Source organism: Archocentrus centrarchus, chromosome 20, assembly GCF_007364275.1.
Source record: "Archocentrus centrarchus isolate MPI-CPG fArcCen1 chromosome 20, fArcCen1, whole genome shotgun sequence".
In the NCBI taxonomy this organism is placed as follows: Eukaryota; Metazoa; Chordata; class Actinopteri; order Cichliformes; family Cichlidae; genus Archocentrus; species Archocentrus centrarchus.
In genome coordinates this window covers 31629146-31651505 of record NC_044365.1, presented here as the reverse complement: position 1 = coordinate 31651505, position 22360 = coordinate 31629146, and the positions used below count along the sequence as shown (strand labels likewise).

Here is a 22360-nt window from a genome sequence, read left to right as displayed (position 1 = left end):
CCATGTTGATCAGCTGTTCACGGTTAGTAAGGGCAGGTAATAGGTGCTTCAGGGTGATCGCGCGGTGTTAGAGGGTTAAAGCCCATCTTTTAAGACTCAAGTGAATGGGGGGGGGCACTTTAGTGGCAGTGGTTAAGCACAGTTTCTGTGCGTTATGCAGTGCTAAACAATCTCCTGATTCCCTCTCATAAAGGCTTAAATCCTTTATCACCTGTGCTCTTTATTCATTAAAAGGCTAATCTTTAATTATTGTGTTGGCATTAATCTTCCTCCTTGTCTTCCTCCTCTGCAGCCAACTGTGTTATTCCTCAGACAGGCAGCTCTCTTTAGACCTGGTCAATGTTGGTCGCCAGCGCCTGGACTTCCTGCCCATGCTGGAGCACTCCGGCACATACCGGGAGACTGCCATGCACACCGGGACGTTTGCCCAGGAGATCATCACACTCGTGCACCTCGTCAAAGGTTAGCACTCCGCTGTGCACAGCATTGGCTGGTATCTTCTGGAAGAACAGCAAGAAATGTAAAAAACAATTGATAAAATCAGTCTATGAATACCTGTGGGCCGGCTGCTTTAAGAAGGCATCGGGCAACACGATGTGGCACGCCAAAAATATGCAGTTTATCAATCAGATGAACATGCTGGTGAGTTTTTGGGTGGTTTTCGTGCTTCATTGGTGTCATAGCCACATAGAAGATAATCGGTCTAAGGAACAAAAACAGCCGAACATGAACTGTAAGTAAAAATGGAGAAAAGTGAAGGGACAAACCGTACTTCCTGAATCACCCTGAGTCTCTGCGTGTTCGCTAATCAGGAAAAATTCACTAGTCAGACGCTGGATCACAATCAAGGAGATGTTTAATACACACACACAGGTCACACACAGGTTACAGAGTACTCTGGTTCAGAATTGTCGAAGGTGCCTAATACAGTCAGTCGGTGCAGCTTGACGCAAGTCTGACACCGCTCTCTATCTCAGTCCACTTTTTATACACAGGGTTCGACAACCCTGTTACACAGTTATTGAAATATGTAAGATGTTGCTTTGTAAGGCGGGAGACGTGTAGCACGCTTATCAGTTCCTTCTTCTGCCCTTCGCTGTCGCCAATTAACGTCATCATCTGGGTCCTGTAGGCACAAAACATCAGACCAACACACACGTTCTTTTCCAGTAACTCATCAGCTGTGATTTTGTTGTTTCTCACCTTGTTGTGAAGATTAATGCTGTGATATGCTACTTGATACTATATTCTATTTAAATTGTTATATTTATGGTATGTCTACTGTGCAGCTTATTTACACTCCTTCCTTCAAAAGCCGTCTAATGATGTGTTTTAAGTGTGTTTTGTCTGCATTTACAGAGCAGTATTTCAGAGGTGATGGAGTCACCCTGAATGAACGCTTCTCAGCTCCACAAAAAGGCGGATACTCTGAAGACGAGATGGAGGAGCTGACGCTGGACGACGGATTTGACACAGACCGGTAGGTCACGTAGATTTTTTTTTTTTTTTTTTGCGTTTTTGGCCACAGCGGCTTTTGTTAGCAGTGGAGAGAGACAGGAAATGGGGGAAAGATACAGGGGAAGACGCGCGCAAATTGGCGACAGGCTGGGACGCAAACCCGCACCGCGGCATATGTATGTGGTCGCCGGCTTCACCACTAAGCCACCCAGGCGCCCCAGGTCACGTAGATTTAAGATGGTGGTGAAAATAGTGCATAAGTTACAGCTCAGCCTGTTTCAGAAATATCTTCATTTTATTTCACAGGTTGCTTAAAAACACTAAAAAGCTCTTCTCAGTTTTCTCCTCCTTTTCTCACCTGCAGAGGTTTCAGTTTGGATATGGACTCACTGCTAAATGACGACAAACCTCTGTTCTCTAGACTGGGACCAACACAGGTACCCCCCCCCAATAAAAACAAATGCACTCATTATTGGAGGTGGTTGAGGTCTGGTTATGATTGTTTCATGGATCCTTCTGATATTGTGACGTCAGGGCTTGAGGCAGCAGCCGGTACGAGGCCCAGGAGACCTGAGGCATGACCTGGAGAGGAGGCGACAGGAGAAACTGGAAGGGGTCAAAGTTACAATACCTGGGAATACCATGACACAGCACCACCTGGGGCCAGTCAGGTGGGTCTTAACAACTTAAGTTTTCTCATCAGGTACTTTGCAGCGTTTCTTCCCGATTTCGATGTTTTTGGCAGTGTGCATTATGTACAGTGACCAAAGGGGGCGCACACATGCTTTCTTAGATTAATTATTATGTAATGTCCTGTTTAAGGTGCAGATGTTTGAATCATAGAGGCTTGTGTGATGATTGGGGTTACTTTCTAATATTGTAGGTCAGTATAAAGTGCCTTGCAGCAACTTTTGTGAATTGGCATGATATCAAAAAACTGAATTGAATAGACAACAGAGCAATAAAAATGAGCTGCCTCGTCTCCTGCCAACACAAGTTCTCGTTCTCGGTGAGCTCAGTGTTACGGGTTCTAGCTCCCAGCAGATCCCCAGGAGGGTGGAGCAGTAAGTTATCACTCCAAGCTCCACCCAGAAACTATATAGGTGCAGCAGATATCTGCTAATTAGTGCCAAACACGCTGATTAAAATAAACTCAGCTGAAGCACAAACTTCTTGGACCGTCTGTGCCACACAGAAAGAGGCAGGGAGCTCCCGCTGAAGCAGACTGTGATTATGAAGCTTCTTTGTGCTGTTCAGAAGAGTTTTACCTGCTTCAGGTGAGTAACAGAGGATGGCCCCTCCTCTCCTTGTCATGTAGGATTCTTTTTTGTGGTTTTCCTGAATCATCCCGACTCCACTGGGGTAATGTTGGGTAGCTCCACCCTGTATCTGAAAGAAAACACAATACATGTTTTTAAAACTTCGGTCTACCTTTTGTGTTACTTGTTTGCTTCCAGACGTCCTGCTTGAATAAAATGTTTTTCACTTACATTCTAAAAGGGCAGCACGGTGGCGTAGTGGTTAGCACTGCTGCCTCACAGTTAGAATACCATCTGGAGGGCCTGGGTTCGATTCTCTCTGTGTGGAGTTTGCATGTTCTCCCCGTGCTTGCGTGGGTTTCCTCCGGGTACTCCGGTTTCCTCCCACATGCCAAAGACATGCACTTACTGGGGTTAGGTTAATTGGCTAATCTAAATTGCCCATAGGTGTGAATGAGAGCGTGAATGTGAGTGTGAAAGGTCGTCTGTCCCTCTGTGTTGGCCCTGCAACAGGCTGGTGACCTGTTCAGGGTGTACCCTGCCTCTCGCCCTATGACAGCCGCGACCCTTAACAGGATGTGCGGAAGCGAATGGATGGATGGATGCTGTGCTAAAATAATTACATCAATGTGGTGCTAAAGACTTTAATAAGTGAAGTAAATGTAAGTTATTTAATTTGTGTGTGTGTGTGTGTGTGTGTGTGTGTGTGTGTGTGTGTGTGTGTGTGTGTGTGTGTGTGTCAGTGATCCAGATGTGGTGTACACTGGCAAGATGTCTCAGATGGACCAGAGGAGGCGAGAAGGAAACATGGTGAGCATCCAGAGTCGGGTTACGGCGAGTCTCACCTGCTTTAGTCGTGTGATGAAGACTTCCTGAAGTGACTTGTCAGTCTTTTTCTGTTGTCCAGGGACCGAGGAGGGGGGCTTTGAGCAGGGTGAACACAGGCGCCCAGCGCAGGAACAACCGCTTCGATAATCGGAAACAGAACTTCCGCAACGGCTCCGCAGGTAAATTTTTAAAAAGACGGCCAAGAGAACAAAATGTTGTGCAGCGTTTGAGGACCTCTGTTTCACTGCATCCACTCAGAGTGTGTGTGTGTGTGTGTGTGTGTGTGTGGGGCTGTTGGCATCTTCACTGCAGCTTTTCATAAAAATGTGGGGTAAATATGAATGTGAGGAGTGCCGTGACTCCTCCTGACTTTGCTGAAATATTCTCAGGGTTTTAAAGATATCTGACGATCATTTCTGTGTTTTTAACTACACCCACTCATCAATTGGTGGACAGGACCAGTAAATAATAATATTATTATAAAAATGTTTTCTTATGTTCAAGAATCGGATCCTCTAAACAGTCACCTCATCACCAAGATTTTAAAAAGATCATCTTTTTACTTCGTACCAGAACCCCAGTTTAATGTGTGTGTGTGTGTGTGTGTGTTGTGTGTGTGTGTGTGTGTGTGTGTGTGTGTGTGTGTGTGTGTGTGTGTGTGTGTGTGTGTGCGTGCGCTGTTCTCACTGACACCTGTACATTATCCAGCCGGTTTCCATCTAACTGTTGAAGTAGATTACTTTTTGTGTTTTTTAAACACACAGAATTACAGGTTACAGAGTTTGAAGTTATTGCCTCTTTAGCGCCACCTGTCAGTCATTATTGGAACTGTGAATTGCCTCCAGCTGACCTGTTTGTTTGTGAAGCTGCTCAGAGGCAGACGTCACCGGCTGAGGCTCGCCGTGCTTCCACCTTTAGAGCTGCAGCTGCCGTCTGAGGCTGGCTGACACATTTAGTGTCTATTCTGTGTTTGTCCTCGTTGTGTAACGGTCCTGCTGCTGCTGCTCTCTGGACTGTTCCCTCTGAACTTTGCCCCGCTGACACATTTTAATCTAAGGTGGTTTCCCCGCCCTCCCCCACAGATCAGCCTCCTGGATTTCGTCCAATCCAATCTTCTCTCCTCTTCTCTCCACATTTCCACCAGTTAAATCCTATTTCATCATTGATTCTTCACGCACCTGTTAGCCTGGATTCTTTTTTCTGACCTCATCTCTTTCTGTCTCCATCTGCACCTTCCATAGGTCCAACTGGTGATCGGGCTCCCTGAAGGGTTTCCAGATTCATCAAACCGGCCGTTCTCGGGCCGACCTACGTCCATGTTGACGTGTCGATTGTGAAGAAGTCTCTGCTCTGGCGGTGCTTTTGCAGGCGGAGGAGCAGACTGAAAGATGCGAAACACTGATTTGTGCAGTACCTGTTGGTCCTCTGCTTCTTCTCACCTCATGTTCTCCTTTGAAACCCTTTCAAAATGTTTTCATCGTGTTGTGAAAGACTGAGATCGTGCTCATGAAGAGATCGCTGAAGGTCCTCCACCCACGATGAGCTCCTGAAAGATTGATTGATTGTAACGAACACAGATGTTTATGTTGCAGGGGGTGTTTTCACCCTGTTTCTGTACACAGAAAATTTAGTGCTGCGACACGAGTGACCGTTCACGCTGCTCGCTGAGTGTTGCTCAACAAATAAAATGTTTCTTTTTAAATCGTGTCTCACTTGATTTAAAAGAACCAGTTACATCCTGACAGAAAGGCAGAAGCAGCCGGAGAACCATTCCTGAAGACTAATTATAGAATCAGAGGGATAGCTGCTTCACGGAGTTCAGACTGAGTTAAAGAATAAAGGTCACACCAATATTGACCTTAAAGCTCATCAGATTCCTGCACAAACTGTATTTCCATCTGTGTTTGCAGTTGACTCAATAAGTCGCATTTATTTCCCATTTCTGTAGCAAAATTTGAAGAAATGAGAGATGGCTCGAGACTTTTGCACAGCACAGGCTCGTGTCATTGTTCTGTTGCTGCTCTGTGTATTTTTTATATAATATTGTGAACGTTTACTAAAGCTGGGAGCTGGAAGTGAGCGGGATAGATCTGTGTTTGAGAGCCGTTTAAATTCACAGCTAGTTAAAGTGTTTATCACAGATTTATGAAATATTTTAGGGGACAAAAACACAGCAACATGAAGATGTTGCATTTAGTTTGATTTATTAGGAAAAACATGAATTGCTCATAAACAAAAAAAAAGGGCTTTAATGCAAAGTTACACTGTTCAAGTTACTGTAACCGTGCCAGAAAGTCACATGACTCAGCGGCGCTGCACCACAACAAACTGCCCCGGCTTAGTCTGAACAAACGTCAGAGTGGACTCAGCCCTCCTGCTGGGTGAAGATAATCTGCCTTCAAACTGATCTTTTTAGCTCATTCATTCGCTGCGTGTTTGCAGAGTTGAACGGCCGGGATATTTATGCATGCAGCGGGGGGGGGTTTGCACACAGAGAAGCTGCAGGTAAAAAGGCACCGAGAGAAGAAGCTGTGTGTGTGAAACTGGCCATTAGGACGCTGCATTTAATGCACAGTAAAACCAAACATCACCTGTTCACACGGCCCAGGTTTCCCTGTTTCTGTAGTGGCAGATTAATAAAAAAATTCATGTTTTTCCAAGTGAGGGTTTAAATTCTGCCCAGAGAAGAAGCTGTAAGTCCAGAATATTAGAGGCTGAGAACAGTGAGGAATATGTTGTTTTATGTACCTCAGAAAAGCTTCTCATGAATCCAGATTTTATGGCATTTAAAACTTTTTTTTAACTGTTTAAAAGCTTCTTTGTAATTCTCTCTGCCATTCAAAGTAAATGACAACATTTAGGTCTGTAGATAAAACTGTAATATTTATAGAACATTTTCTTTCTGCAAATGCATCAGCTTTAAACACACAAATTAATTCTGCACTTCATCGTTCACAGTGTCACAGCAGACTGAACGTCCGGTGAGCTGATCTCAGGACGACGTCAGTTTCAGCTTCGTCCAGCATCTCTTCACAAATCTCAGTTTTCTTGCAGCTTAACTTTTATTAGCTTTCCACTTCCTGGTAGTTATAACCAGGAGTAATCCACAGTCAGGAGCGAGGAGGCCGGCAGCTCCCCTGTGGGGCCCCTGCAGGTTTGCTGGGTGGGACGGGAGACCCCGCAGCACCCAGAGGACGTCTGCGTGTCCTCTGGAAGGATTGTAGGTGAGCGGGATTCATTTCCAAGGAGGAGAATTAGGCCTGCGCGAGACTCAGAGGCGGGAGCCGCAGGGCAGAGGTCGAAACGCCACCTCTATGTTCTCCTCCATGATGATGTCAAAGCGGCACATCAGAGGCCTGAAGGAGAGGAGAAAGCATCTGTTAATACAGCTGCTGTGCTCGTCTCACAGCTCCAAAGCAGAGGGACCAAATTATTTCTGTCATTCACAGAATTGAAGCGTTTGTGTTGCCAGGTTGTAGTAAATCCCCCTATGGTCTGATACTAGTCTATACCACTAATTCACTGAGAAAGGGGTGGAAACATTTCCTTCTAACTTTTTGAAGGAGACTTCAGGAGGTTTCAGGTCAGATTAAAATGATCGTGTGCTTTAGGGACGCCTTCAAGTCGATTTTTAGAGCATTTATACTCAAACATAAATCTCAGGACCTCTCAGGACGTTCCAGCGGGGTGAAGCGGATTCGCAACAGCCTGATTTTGTAGCGAGGGCCGATCACGTTGCCGGTGTTGATTCGCAGGGAGATCTTCTGGACGTGCTGCAGATCCTCATCGAACTGGGCCAGCAGCCGCGTGGAGGTTGTACTGCTCGAACCGCAGCAGCTTACTGGGAGCAAAGAGGAGAACGTCGTTAGAACGTCCGTCTTTATGTATTTGTTAGAAAACCAGAAACCACACAGCAGTCTGCACCTTCTATCAGACATTTCAACTAAATATTTTTCAGCTTTTCCTAAATCCAGGTGTGCGTGGAGCAGAAACACTCACTGGTCTATCCGGGCCTCTGTGAAATTCCTGCCACTGTGCAGCCGGATGTAGACGACCCCCCAGCGGAGGTACTGGTTCCACGTCACCATGTCCACTCTGTACACGAGCTCTGCCACACACAGGACACAGACAGTGTTACAGTTACACTGAATCATCACTCAGTTTTGTTACAAAGCCCAAAAACACACAAATGCTGGTAGTGGGATCAGGATCTTTGGGAATATTATAGTCCTAAATCCTAACCTCTAATCTCTAACCCTCTGCTCTCAGAAGAAGGGATCTGCCATCATAAAGTATGATTAAAGCAAAGTAATATAACACAGATATCGCTTTATTATCCTTTAAAGCATATTGAAGTGATTTCTTAGATTTGTTTTTGACAGATTAAAAAAACTGGCCAAACCCCCAAACCACCTAACTTTAACCCCCTGACCCTAACCCTGACCCCTGACCCTAACCCTGACCCTAATGTACAAATGAATGTATTTGATGAGGTTGTATTCAGTGGACTGAACAGTCCTACAGTACTGTGTTAGTACATCAGCTCCAAAGGGGTCATTTTCACCTGTCGATTGGCGGTTGCTAGGCAACACAGTGACATTCAGGGGCCAAGTTTGGGTGGTCCTGCCCGTGTGGGAGGAGCTCGTCTGTTACAGTAAAAAGCTTCAAAGACTTTCAGCATTTTAAAGGAAGTTCGTTTGATTTGATCTTAAAAGAATCTACAGACTCGCTCTGTGATGAAGCACGGTGAACACGTCCTAAAGCACCGTAAACGCCGTCCATTTCCACTTCCTTCCTTTAAAAGGCTGCTGCACCTGACATGAATTTTGTGAGGTTGGTGTGCTGTACTCACTCCTGTAGGGCAGCGCGGCGGTGGTGCTGAAGAAGACTTTGGTCTGTCCGAGCTGCAGCAGAGTCTCCCTCCACGGGCTGAGGTCATAACCTGCAGGTGGGACCGTGCAGGTGTTAAGATCAGGTGGCCGATACCTGTCCATGGTGTTGGTGTCTTTTAGAGCATTATCTGACAAATATTAGCACTTTCTGTTTGTACAGGTTTGGTGAATTATTTAGTGCTAATAAGCAGGTCCTCACTGAGGACTTTCTCATGAGTTGAACTGCAGTCAGTTTCCGTACAGTAGGATTAACCCTTTAACACATTGGTCACTCCCATCTTTTATATACAGTCTATTAGTCTGCAGCCAAGATTAAGTCATGTTTGTGCTCAAACTCTTTTACATGTGTGCAGAATCATCGGTGCAAACACATTTAAACTCAATGAACTTTCCTGACTGAGACGATGGAAAACTTGCTCACTTAAGCTAAATTCTGGATTAACGGGATTAATTGCAGAGTATTTATCTGCAAGGGAAGAACAGCTTGTGTCCACATTATGTAGCAGGAGACTGATTATTTCTTAATTGTTTCCAATGTCATTCGGTTTCAACACCTACCGAGTACGGGGCAGGAGGCGGGTTTTAAAGGCCTCACACTGCAGACAGCGGCCGTCCAGGAAGTCGCTGTAGGACGCGCAGGGGTAACCGGTGAGGCTGCAGGTTCGATTCAGAGCGCACAGGTACAGGAAGACGGAGCGCTGGTGGTCACACACAAAGTAAGATTTACCTGGAGGACAGAGATGAGATGCAGTGAGCAAGTGTGTGTGTGTGTGTGTGTGTGTGTGTGTGTGTGTGTGTGTGTGTGTGTGTTTGTGTGTGTGTGTGTGTGGGCTCACCTGAAAAGATGGTTTTGGGACACCCCGGTTGGTCGGCTCCACCGTTGGCGTAGAAGTCGATGTGGCCGTGAGCTCCTCTCAGTCCGAAGGCTGCACACAGGAAACAGACTGTAACACCGGCGGCTCGTACAGGAAGTGATGAAGATTTATTTAATGAATCAACTGATACCAAAATTTAAAGCTAAAAAACTGTAAACATCCTTGGCTGAAAGTGTGAAGTTCCTGATATCACAGTATTATTTCTTAATACGTATAAACTATATTTACATAATATAACTATATTATATAACTAATAATAATTTCAGTAAAAAAAATAATATAAACAGAATAATTTATGACCTAAGTCTTTTTTATTTTATATTTTTGTGTAACTAAAATTTTTGTACATGAACACAAATGTCTGTTTTGTGCCCCATATTCTGCTGACTGAAGTTCAGACATCACACAGTTGTTTTTTTTATTATTTGTATGTAAATGTTCACATTAACAATTGTTAATATTAAATTATATGAAGGTATAATCAGAGTTAGCTGCTCACAGTTCATGTCGGTGTGAAGTACATCCACAAACATGGCGTCTGAAGGGTCCAGCCTCTCCTCCGGTGTGGCGCTGGTGAACATCGGCCCAGCGGGGTCCAGACCTGAAGGAGGAGGAGGAGGAGGATGGAAGGAAACACGACATCTGGGAGCATCTGTAGTTTTCCACAGGTTCATCCACAGTGCTGCTTTTACTGAACTGAAAGGTTAGCCCATCTGACACATCTGATCATCTTTCAGTTACGAAGTACATTTACTCAGTACTGCACAGCACCACTTGGAGTCACTTTATTTTACCTGTAATGCGGCCAATCTTCCCCTTCAGGTTTGCTCCCACAAATCCAGCCAGGTGAGCTCCCAGACTGACACCGATCAGGTGAACTGAGCTCAGAGGGACTCCTTCAGCCTGTAGACAAAAACTACAGTTTATCAGCGGGACCTTCTAAATATGAAGGATAATAAAGGGTCCAAAAGTACCTACAAAGGGGCCCATAAATACCAAAAGCACCAAATTTAGACTCATTCTTATGTACTCTGAGAGTACATATGTACACTCAGAGTACATATGTACTCTGATGATCTGTAACTCAGGAAATATCTAAAATATAAACATTTCAGCCACTTCTAAACATCTGCACACTAGCAGAATCAGTAGCACTTGAGCTGGACTTCTTGGGTAGGTCAGTAGCTTTGGTGCCATTTAGTGAATGTATGTTTCTGATGAATAATATGGCCTGCTGTGTATTAACTGTATTAACAATCTTTCCAAAAGTCTGTGAAATGTTATTATTCTGTTAGTTAACTAACTAGCAGGTGTCTGTACAGTTTATGACAACACTTTGCCAACCAAACCAACTACTGCGGGTAACTTGGAAAACTACGGCCACTACTGGCTCCAAGAGTCCTTGATGGTGAGGGACACAAAACGGTCATTCTCACCTCCATCGTCATGATGAAGCCCGTCAGGTTGAGAGCGGCCTCTCTGGTGTAAGTCACAGCAGTGAAGTAGTTGAGGTTGGGCCGCCCCTTTGTTCCAGTCCACCACGATGATGTTCATGTCTTCTTGCTCGGCCAGCAGGTGGACTATGTGGTTGATCCAGATGGGGGCGCTCCGGTGGGCCGGTAGCCATGGATAACAAAGGCGGTGGGATGGGAGAGGTTGAAGAGTGGCTGGGAGGACAGGTGGTGGTGGTTTAACTCATGGCCGCAGTCGAGATTGGAGTGGGTGTAGAGCAGCAGCCGCACGTACAGGGTGGTTCCCACGAAGCAGTGGGTCAGGTCAAGGTCGGTGAAGTTATCGCAGGACTCGCCTGCTCCACTCTCCTCCTGGCCTGGAGACACAACATGGAAGATGGGGGTTATATTAAAGACTCCAACTGTTACCAGTGAATTTAGCCTTTATGTGGACTTCAACGCCGCTGTACCCCAGATCCTACATTTCCACAGACTACAAAGGCAATATTTGTTTCACCCAGTTCAGTTTTCATTTCACTTATAAAGGTTCTAAATTAAAAGGTATATTAAGACTCTATGATATCAGTGAGAACCCCAACAATCAATGAGTGCCTTAGGTCTGTGTAGATTCTCAGTTATCCAGGTCATAGTAGTCTCTGGAGCTTGAAAAAGGCGACTGGACTTCTTTTGTTTCTTGAAGACGTTTCACCTCTCATCCGAAAGGCTTCTTCAGTTCTCAACCAAATGGTGGAGAGACCCAGGTATTTAAACCCCTGTGGGCGTAGTCCCCTGGAGGTGGTTATGACCCTCTATTGATCATGTGCTTGAACACATGTGCCCAGGTGTGAAGGGGGCGTGGGTCATATTTAATCAGTGGTTTCAGTTGAAACCAATTTAGGACTCCGCTCCATTGTTTCCTGTGGCCTATTGAGGTCACTGGAACAAAGGTGTGAATGGGGGTTGAGACGTCTGGGAAGGGAGCTCAGGACAGCACTGTAAGCGGGGGAAAGTTGGTGACGTAATCCACCTCCTCTGTTCAATGATGGTTGTTCACAGTGGACATAGATGGCTTCTTTCACTCCTCTTTCAAACCATCTGTTTTCCCTGTCCAAAATGTGGACATTGGCATCCTCAAAAGAGTGCCCTTTTTCCTTCAGATGCAGATGTACTGCTGAATCTTGTCCTGTCGAGGTGGCTCTTCTATGTTGTGCCATTCGTTTGTGAAGAGGCTGTTTGGTTTCACCAATGTAGAGGTCCGAGCATTCTTCACTGCACTGAACAGCATACACTACATCGCTGATCTTGTGTTTGGCAGGTTTGTCCTTGGGATGAACCAGTTTTTGTCTTAGGGTGTGACTTGGTTTGAAGTATACTGAGATGTCATGCTTGGAGAAAATTCTTCTGAGTTTCTCTGACAAGCCTGACACATATGGGATGACAATGTTGTTCCTCTTGTCCTTCCCATTCTCTGTAGTTGTGTTTGGCCTTCATTCCTGTGCATCTTAGCTGATTTGATGAAGGCCCAGTTGGGGTAACCGCATGTTTTGAGGGCTTTCTTAATGTGTGTGTGTTCCTTATGCTTCCCTTCTGCCTTAGAGGGAACACTTTCCGCACGGTGTTGTAGGGTCCTGATCACCCCAAGTTTGTGTTCCAGAGGGTGGTGGGAGTCAAAGAGGAGATATTGGTCTGTGTGTGTGGGCTTCCGGTAAACTTCAATGTTGAGGCTTCCATCTTCCTCGATAAGCACCGCACAGTCCAGGAATGGTAACTTGTTATCTCTGGTGTCCTCCCTGGTAAAACGTATGTATTTATCCACTGAGTTAATGTGACGAGTGAAGGCTTCTACTTCTTGGGTTTTGATTTTGACCCAGGTGTCATCTACATATCTGTACCAGTGGCTAGGTGCCTTCCCTTTGAAAGAACCAAGAGCTTTACTTTCCACTTCCTCCATGTAAAGGTTGGCTACAATGGGAGACACTGGGGAGCCCATGGCACATCCATGCTTCTGTCTGTAGAATCCCTCATTGTATTTAAAATATGTTGTGGTGAGGCAGAGATCTAAAAGTGCACAAATCTGATCTGGGGTGAAGCTGGTTCTGTTCAGTAAGGAATCGTCTTCCTGTAGTCATCTTCTGACAGTCTCCACTGCCTCAGTTGTAGGTATGCAAGTGAAAAGTGAAACCACATCAAAGGACACCATGGTTTCATCTGGATCCAGTACAAGATTCTGGACCTTGTTAGTAAAATCTGTAGAGTTTTCAATGTGGTGGGGTGTGATGCCAACAAGCGGTGATAAGATGGTGGCGAGGGTGTTTGGAAATGTTGTAGGTGACCGAGTTTATACTGCTGATAATGGGTCGAAGTGGGACTCCTTCTTTGTGGATCTTTGGGAGTCCATAATGCATGGAGGGGCTTCTCCAGGGTACAGGCGGTAGTAAGTGGGGCGGGCAATGGCTTTTCCTTTTCAAGTTGTTTGCTGCCTGCAACAACTTTTTTCTTGTAGTTGCTTGTGGGATCACGTCTCAAGACCTCATAAGTATTGTTGTCACTGAGGAGTGTAGTAATTTTGTTGTGGTAATCCGATGAATTCAGCACAACCGTGCACCTCCCCTTGTCGGCTGGCAGTATGGTGATGTTTTGATCCTTGCTTAGGGCTGTGATGGCCTTCTTCTCCTGAATGGTGAGGTTGGATGGAGGAAGTCTTGCACTGGAGAGAGTGGCTGAAACTTTCATCCTGATCTGTTCTGCTACAGGATGAGAAAGTTTGTTATTTCTTATAGCGGTTTCTGTTGCTGTGATGAGGTCTACTATAGGAAGCTGTTGTGGGGCTATGGCAAAGTTGAGTCCTTTGGCTAGCACATTTTCTTCTGGTTTGGTGAGGACCCTGTCTGATAGGTTCTTCACCCACTTTCCTTGGTTTCCATTGCTTATCGTGTCGTCCTGTTTGTTAACAGATGAATGGTATGCCTTGGTTTGCAGAGTTTGAAATTTACGTAGTTGTCTTTCCTTGCCTTTGATGTGTTGTGCGAGCTGGGCTTTGTCCACAAATGTAGAAACTTCTTCTGCGATGGTGTGAGGTAAGAGTGATGAGAGTTTCTGCTGAGTCTGGTGGATTTTGTTCTGGAGTGCATCTATGGTGAAATGGACCTGTCTTATCCTTTCACTCAAAAGGTGGTTCTGTGCTCTCCATAGAATTTGGTCAGCTCTATGTCCTTTTACTGTGGACCCAAGGTGCAAACTCTTGGGAACCAGTCTGGACTGTCTGCATCTCAAGTTGAAACGAAGGTGGTTCCTGTAGTCCGCTAGCTTTCTTGAGTCCCTTTCATACTCCCGCACCAATTGAAGGGTGTTCCTCCCAAAGTGCAAGGCAATATGTCTGTGTAGATTCTCAGTCATCCAGGTCATAGTAGTCTCTGGAGCTTGAAAAAGGCGACTGGACTTCTTTTTGTTTCTTGAAGACGTTTCACCTCTCATCCGAAAGGCTTCTTCAGTTCTCAACCAAATGGTGGAGAGACCCAGGTATTTAAACCCCTGTGGGCGTAGTCCCCTGGAGGTGGTTATGACCCTCTATTGATCATGTGCTTGAACACATGTGCCCAGGTGTGAAGGGGGCGTGGGTCATATTTAATCAGTGGTTTCAGTTGAAACCAATTTAGGACTCCGCTCCATTGTTTCCTGTGGCCTATTGAGGTCACTGGAACAAAGGTGTGAATGGGGGTTGAGACGTCTGGGAAGGGAGCTCAGGACAGCACTGTAAGCGGGGGAAAGTTGGTGACGTAATCCACCTCCTCTGTTCAATGATGGTTGTTCACAGTGGACATAGATGGCTTCTTTCACTCCTCTTTCAAACCATCTGTTTTCCCTGTCCAAAATGTGGACATTGGCATCCTCAAAAGAGTGCCCTTTTTCCTTCAGATGCAGATGTACTGCTGAATCTTGTCCTGTCGAGGTGGCTCTTCTATGTTGTGCCATTCGTTTGTGAAGAGGCTGTTTGGTTTCACCAATGTAGAGGTCCGAGCACTCTTCACTGCACTGAATGAGTGCCTTAGTAACACAGCAGCTCTGCAGAAATACCTCCAGTTATCACTTCTTTATTTATGATGACAGCATTAAATACTAATATTTGTAGTAGGAGCTGATGGCTCCCACAGAGTCCCGATCCATCGAGGAAGACCTAAATCCACAGAAGAACGGTGGCAGGTTCTCCAGGAACCTGACAAACTGAAAAACAAAGCATGCTTGGACTAATTATTTATTTCATTTAGTTTGTTTTAGCCTGCTCACACTACTTTGGATGGAGTTACCTGAAAAATAAAGACTATTAATGACTCACTTTATGTGAAACTTTTACCTAATAGGCTGCTGTGCTTTGAATTCAGATGAAAGCGCATTTATGGAGTTTGGAAATTAGCTTAGACTACAAAACTGTCATTAGCAGTGCTGGCTTATTTCACACACTCGTCCCTCTGCAAATAAACCATAAAATAAATAAAACATACCATTGTTTAAAAAAATAACTGCTCAAGCTTCATGATAAAACCAGTAATTAAAGTCTAAGGCTGCTGTTGCTGTTCTGTTGCTGCCGAAGGCTTTAGCATGTAGTTAATCAACATTAGCTATATGCTAAAGCTAACTAGTTAACTTTGCAAACTTACGATAAAGCAGTTGTTTTATGCAACATATTGACCTAATCTTTATATGCAAGATTTATTAGCCTAAATGGTGTCTTTTATATCACACAGTCTACCATTTTTGTTAGACTATTGTGCGTAGATTACCTTTTTCAGATTTTTCATTGAATATTGCTTTCACTAAATTAAACAAATATGCTGTTGAAGTGCTAAATTTGGTCTGAATAACCATTTTATTCTTCATAAATGACTTCCTAAAGGTTCATATTGAACATGGGCAAAGTTTTAAGTTTTAAGCATATGCACCAATAATCCCAGCTCCAAACACACTGTTTCAGAAAGCTTTTTCTACTTTTGGATCTGTATGATGTCACAGATCCTTAATATGATCGTCTCAGGCACCTGATGTTTGAGTCTTCTGATTACAAGGGGCATCCAATCAGAAGAGGGGTGCCTTAAAGGGGGAGGAGCTAAGGAGGTTAGTCCGGCAAACATAGGATGAGATAAATAATGATTATTTTGAACTTTGGCTCATACAAAGCTGCTTTAGCAGAGCTGAAAATGAGCACAGAAAATCCACTTTAACCCTACACCTGACAGCAGGTGTTTTCAGCTTGTTCATTGCTGAATCTCTTCACGTATTTTCAATCATGTGAAAACTCAGCAGGATGTGTATCATCTCCAGAGAGAAGAAGCATTTATTGGCCCACGCAGGCAGATTAATGTGAGACACAAACAAAACAAGGGTCCAAAAAACAGCAGCAGAAACAGTAACTCCCATACAAATAGTAAATTTGTGCTACATTTTAAGCATTTAGATTGCTGTTAGCCACATGCTTACAAAAGCACCCAGCTTTGAGAATGTTTCCCTCACCAGGTCAAAGGTCTTCCCGTAAATGCTCGGATCAGGTCTGGTTTTCCAATAAGTGACGTTGGGTGCTGGTTTAGCCTCGTTAACTCCGTGACGAGCAGATTACTGTGACAGTCGGGATAGCAGGGAGCCTCTTTAGCCTGTTTTAAGTGTCTGTAGTCTGTGTGCTGTAATACATCCAGACTGTTTGGTTTATAACCTTACTGGTTATTATTGAAAGGTGAGCTGTTTGTGGGAGCCCTTTCCTCCAAAGATGCTCACTGGTGATTATCACGTCCTAATATAGAGAATTAACAACATAAGAAACTCAGGAGAGCGCGCTTAATTAAATTAGGAGAAATAAGTCAATACTGTTGAGTCAGTCTGGTTAGAAGTAACAGGGTGGCTGCTTAGGTTACCATGTGATTCAGTCACATGGTGCTTGGAACACAGACAGCTGCACCTTTACAGGTATTTTTGTGACGTCAGAGGTCTTCACAGTGTTTCGACGCCTCTCTCACACCTCTCCCACTGAGCTGCTTCAACCCCTCCACCACCCCAGGCACATACTGGGATGGTGGAGGGGTGGCCCGTAGGCTTTTTTACAATTTTATGTGTCCAATCTGCTAATCAAAGCAGCCACATCCCGAACTTTACCCAAACAGTTTTTGTAGCAGACTGGAAACATGTTTCTTTCTGCTTTAAAGTTGGACTTTTTTATGGGACTGACTCATTTTTGGAGACAGCCTCTGGTGGACATTAGAGGCACTGCAGTTTTTAGCATCATTTTTTTTTAGCCAATGCCCAAATTTACAACAGCAATAAACATGTTCACAGCCTTATAGAAAAAAAGTTTTTAGTCCCCCCTTCATAAGAACTGCACAGGGGGTGCATCGTATTATAATACTCCCATCTGGATACTGGAATTAGGGGCATGGGACACCTTGATTGACAGGTGTCTTGACGCAGGAAGCTTTAGCTGTTAACTGGCTGCTAAGCCTCACCTTTGCAGACTGGAGTCACTAGACTGGACTTCTCGATGGTGTTTGTGCTGCTGGTGCCTTCTGGAACATGTTTAATGCAATTATCTGACTAATAAGATGGACTATAGTACGGTTAATTGTACCATCCAAAGGTTTCTGCTTCGGTCTTTTGCAGGTGAAGTTCTAGGACTTTAATAGTTTGCTCCTCAGCTCTCATTTAAAAGTGTGTCAGTGCTGCACTGTTATAGTTTATGTACAGTCATGGTAACAAAGAGGGCACACCCTTTTCTAAATTCTAAGGTTTTATGTATCAGGACATAATAAAAATAATCTGGTCCTTCCAGGTTCTGCATGTGGCGCAGGACTAAGCACACCCATACTGCTTCCATAGGAATTAAGAGTAGCAGCCAGGTAGATGGATCACCCACCACCTTCCTGGGAATTCTCCTTTGACGAGACCAGACACAGCATATCATCACAAACACCTTGTGTGTGTGTGTGTGTGTGTGTGTGTGTGTGGTAGTTTGGGCTTGTTCTGCAGCCACAGGTCTCGGCACCTTGCAGTCACTGATTCGACCATGAACTCCTGCAGCTGCAGCTTAGTCCAAACCGGATCATGCAACAGGACAATGATCCCAAGCACTCCAGTGGTCGAGTCAAAGTCCGGACCTTGACCTGACTGAAATCTGTGGGATGAAACTAAAAAGGCTGCAAACTGAACTGAAGCAACACTGAGAAGAAGAGTGGCACAAAGGTCCTTCACAGCCGTGTGAGAGACTGATGGAGTCACACAGAAATGATTACTTCAGGTTGTTGCAGCTAAAGGTGGTTCTGCAAGCTACTGAATCCTGGGGGGGGGCGGTCTCAGTTTTCACACACTGCTTAAAGAAACTTGTAGCTGTTCGTGTGAGGTTGGATGTTTTTGATATATAAAACTGACAGAGGGTGTGCTTTCGTTTTACTGATTGGTACCCAGACCACACGCCTGTATGAAAATGCATTTAGGCTTCAAAAGAAACCAGTGGCTGACATCATGGTGTCTGCTGGAGGCTCGACTCCCTCTAAAAGGAGGAAGTGGAACCATCTGTGAGCAGCGCTCCATTTAGCTTCCTCACAGCCGAGTGCAACACTGCCCTCAATGGGATCAGACTGCTATAAAAAAAGCACTCATCCTATCACCACCCACCCCACCTCGAACACAACAGGTGATTACAGCTGTCACTCAAACATGGAGGCCAGGGTTATGTTATAGATGGAGGGACACGGACACACACACACACACACACACACACACACACACACACACACACACACACACACACAGTAGTAAACTTCGATGAATGAGTGGCTAACAGGCTGCAGTCGCAGGCTTTTCTAGTTTAGATCAGGTGATGACTTTAAATAATCTCTTCTTCTCTCCTCAATAAGCTTTTTTCCCTCCACAAACAAACACTCCACATGTCTGTTTCTGTGTATTTAGAGTATAAAACATCGCGGTTTCCTGCAGATTGCAGCTTTAAGCTTCCCTCTAATGAAAAACTGTATTTTTCTTACCTTTGCAGAGCACAAGGAGCCCCAGCAGAGCCAGGAGCCCGCGGCGCAGCATCCTTACCACGATCGTGGGGACGGAGAGCCAGCGATCGGACTGAGGAGACGCACCGAGCAGGAGAAGGAGGTCTGAATGTAGTGTGAGGACGACTGAAAGAGGGACTGCTGGGAGAGAGAATAAAGCAGAGAGGGAGGGAGCAGGGAGGAGAGGAGGAGGTGTCTTTACTTGGATTTCTAGAAGCATGGAGAGGGAAAAAGACTGATGGCAGTAAGAACATTAAACAAATGGGATAAAGGAAAGGAGCAGATAGAAGGTGGAAAGAAGAAACTGGAGGGAGGATTTGATTGCTGGTGAATAGAAAATAAAATAATTTGAAGGTGGAGAGATTCAGCTGAGAGCTTCAGTGCAGCAGATTCCCGAGTGATCTCAGTGTCAAATGATTCGTGCTCGATCGACATCAGGAGTCTGAAATTAGAGAGGCAGCGTTTGTGTTTTAGCCAAATCCTCTGAATGAACTTCCTGGCACTCATCACTGGTTATCCAACTTTCACCTTTGGCTCCAGGAAGCCTGTCTGTAAGACGTGGAAATAACTTTAAAGTGCTTCTGTTTCCATTCAACCTCCTGAGAAAGGTGCAGAAAAGCCAAATCTAATCTCCTGTAAGGTTGAAGATCTCAGAGGTTTCAGAGAAGCTCTGAAGAAGTTTTTAAGTTCATACAGTAAATTTGACTTCTTAAAAGTCAAAAAGACAGAATTTAATCCTCTGAATTGATCCAGTGTTAAAAAAAAAAAAAAAAAGCTGTTTGCAAAGCTGGAAAAAAAGATCATCCCAGGAAATGTTCAGCTCCAGATGTTTGTGTCCACCTCTGAAACATTTTTCTGCTGCATTAAACACATGAAGAAATTTTGGGGTTGAGAAAATATTGTGGAGGCTGCAGACGTGTCTTTAAATGTTAACAAAGTACGTCGTAGTTTTTAAAATGAACACAGAATTCAGACTTCATCCTCTGCAGCTCTGCGGGGCTCCTGCTCATTCTGCACCATCTCAGTGACTCATATTTATTAAATCATTCAAGTCTGTCTTTAACTGGAGTCCATGTGGGAGGTTTGCTTGCTGTAACAATTCCTCCTCTTCATCTCAGACATCTTTTTTTCCTCCCACTATACAAAAACAAATTCTCTTGATAATAAGTCCACAGGAGGCCTTCAAACAGGCCTGAGGATCTAGAGGACCTCTTCTTCTGGGTCTCTTTATATGAGATAGAAATAAAGAGCTGGTCTCAGCACGTCGATCAAAAGTCTAAAGGTGTAAAACAAGAAGGCCTCCACAATTAGGATGCAGCATGAAGACTGTAGATGGTATAAATGATGGATGGAGCTTCTGGGTCTGAAAAGCAGCCGTGGGTGACAGCTGTGCCTGCAGAAAGACTTACAGGTGTATCCAAGTTTGAGGTAAAGCAGCCCTCAGATCTCTTTCTCTGTTAGCTCAGTAAGAGGAAGCACACCGGAGCCGAACAGTGTTCAGTATGATTTAGATTCTGTGGACACGAGAAGTCTGCAGAGGATCAGAAAGCAGCCGGCTGCATGAAGGGAGACACAGGTTGGACTTTTGAAAACAAAGTTTGCAGCTTGCTGTGATACAAATTTCACTGCCGGGGAGGTGACCTGCTGGTTAGTGAGGAATGATTATGGGTAAAGTCAGAGCCACACCAGTGATGGGTAATAATAGCTCCACAGACTCTGACCACAGAGCACCCACCCCGTCCTGCCCTGCGCTCACTGTATTCAACATAAACACATATAATTTAGCATCTACAGAGAGCCGAGGCCCAGCAGCAGGGAGCTGCAGTAATGTGAGCATGAACGCTGAAATCAGGCAGTTAGTGGTGCAAACAGGAGCCTGGTTTAACTGTTCAGATGCACACAGCACACATGTGAAGTTAGAGGTTATTTAAAGGTGCATTAAACCATTTCTAATGCTGAAGAACTCCTAACACTGCCTGAGCCAGGACAGGAGTGTAATGGGACATAATAGTGCACTCGTGACCTTTAACCAGTAGGCTGAATTCAAAGAGTTTCTAAGCTTTCTTTGCCTCTTCCAGTTATTAAGGTTGTTCCAATAAAACATTTCAGCTTCCTGTGGAATGCTATGGATAGCCAAAATAAAGGGGACGGGGGCACGGGGGCACGGGGGCACGGGGGCACGGGGGCACAATACAGGATTTCTCATGAAAGTCAGTTATACTATACATGCTCTGACAGTAAACAACAGAGTCTCAGGTATCTTTCACTCTGCACACAGTTCGCATCTGTGGTGCCAGTTCTGCCATCTCGATGAGCGATAGCGCCACCTGCTGCAGGCTGCGGTTTGATTGGCTCTCCAGTTTGGAGCACATCTCCTGAATAGAACAAAAACTCCCATCACCAGCTGCAATCATCAATCCGAGTCTGTCCTGAAGACCCTGATGTTGGACACTTGCCACAGCAACTAACTGGTTAGACACAACTGCATTTTCAAAATAAGAGTGGCAGGATTGTCCAACAATAAGTTGATGAAAAATTGGATGAAAAAATAAAATTACATCCTAAAATATTCTTGCAAAGTAAATTTTATGTGCACATGCAACAGGCAGTGGATATAAAGGGTCAATGGACGGGGTCATGTACAGTCAGCCAGAACACTGAGGGTGGGTCATGGATGGGTCTCCCAGTATGAGTGACCCAGAGCATACCACCAAGGCAACAAAACAGTGGCTGACTGAAGCACATTGAGGTCACGGAGCGGCCTAGCCAGCCTCTAGACCTCGGTCCTGCAGAAACTCTGTGGAGGGAGCCGAAGCTTCGAGCAGCAACCAAGAAACCTGAAGGATTTTCTGTAAAGAGGAGTGGACCAACATCCCTCCTGAGATGTGTGCAAACCTGGAGACCGACTACCAGAAATGTGTCACCGCTGTGCTCGTGTGCTCAGTCATGTTTTGCTTGTGGATCAAATATGAAAATCAATTTAGAACTTTTGTGTTTTGTCTGGATTTTTTGTTGATATTCTGTCTCTCCATAAAAATTAGAGACTGTTCAAGTCTTTATGAGAAAACTGACCAATTCAGCAGAGGATCAGTTATTTCCCCCACTGTATACAAAATGTGTTGATAAATATTAAATATGCGGGCCACAATTTAAGTTTGATTCTTTGTGTTTCTTTTTAGTTGTTTAGTTGCTTATTGAACCAGTCAGACCCGCTGAGGAAACGTGACCCACGTCTGATCTAAACCCTGATGGTGTCTTTATCCTGCAGCCTGTGAACACAGAGAAAATACAAAACACTGATGAATGTGTGCTCCTTTCACTCCAAGCAGTCATCGATCTTTAATCAGCCACATGTTGGAGATGGATGTGTTTCAGTTTTGAGAGTCTCTTCTGTGTCAGCATCCAGTCATTCTTCCATTTATCCAGTTCAGGGTTGGAGTTTATCCCAGCTGTGATAGGCTGAGAGGCCTATTACACCCTGGACAGGTCGTCAGGCTGTTGCAGGGCTAACACAGTCAGAGACAACCAATTTAGAATAACCACTTACCCTAACATGCATGC

General features: G+C 44.8%; 3 protein-coding genes across 4 annotated transcripts in view; 2 read left to right on the top strand and 1 right to left on the bottom strand.

Moving 5' to 3' along the window:
- Positions 1 to 330, top strand: part of LOC115799198 (protein CIP2A homolog) — a 14826-nt gene extending 14496 nt beyond the window's left edge. The window contains 1 exon segment of the mRNA XM_030756220.1: positions 293 to 330. Within this exon segment, the coding sequence (XP_030612080.1) occupies positions 293 to 330 (38 nt within the window).
- Positions 14 to 5086, top strand: LOC115799304 (uncharacterized). 2 transcript variants are annotated; one of them, XM_030756399.1, is made up of 7 exons: positions 14 to 462; positions 1360 to 1480; positions 1823 to 1895; positions 1993 to 2129; positions 3461 to 3527; positions 3625 to 3724; positions 4787 to 5086. In XM_030756399.1, exons 1-7 carry the CDS (start codon positions 372 to 374, stop codon positions 4810 to 4812), a joined length of 615 nt encoding a protein of 204 aa, XP_030612259.1. In that variant the 5' UTR covers positions 14 to 371; the 3' UTR covers positions 4813 to 5086. The 2 variants fall into 2 exon arrangements, with proteins under 2 accessions (XP_030612259.1, XP_030612258.1); XM_030756398.1 differs by having other exon boundaries at positions 3607 to 3724.
- A 1311-nt stretch (positions 5087 to 6397) lies between these two features.
- Positions 6398 to 18914, bottom strand: LOC115799284 (lipase member H-like). Its single transcript, XM_030756361.1, is given in 14 exon segments — positions 6398 to 6901; positions 7212 to 7360; positions 7362 to 7386; positions 7545 to 7653; positions 8398 to 8487; positions 8996 to 9020; positions 9022 to 9164; positions 9274 to 9363; positions 9812 to 9913; positions 10107 to 10215; positions 10749 to 10826; positions 10828 to 10916; positions 10919 to 11140; positions 18782 to 18914. Coding segments are annotated over 14 exon segments (1368 nt in total). The 5' UTR covers positions 18834 to 18914; the 3' UTR covers positions 6398 to 6816.
- Between the last annotated feature and the right edge of the window lie 3446 nt (positions 18915 to 22360).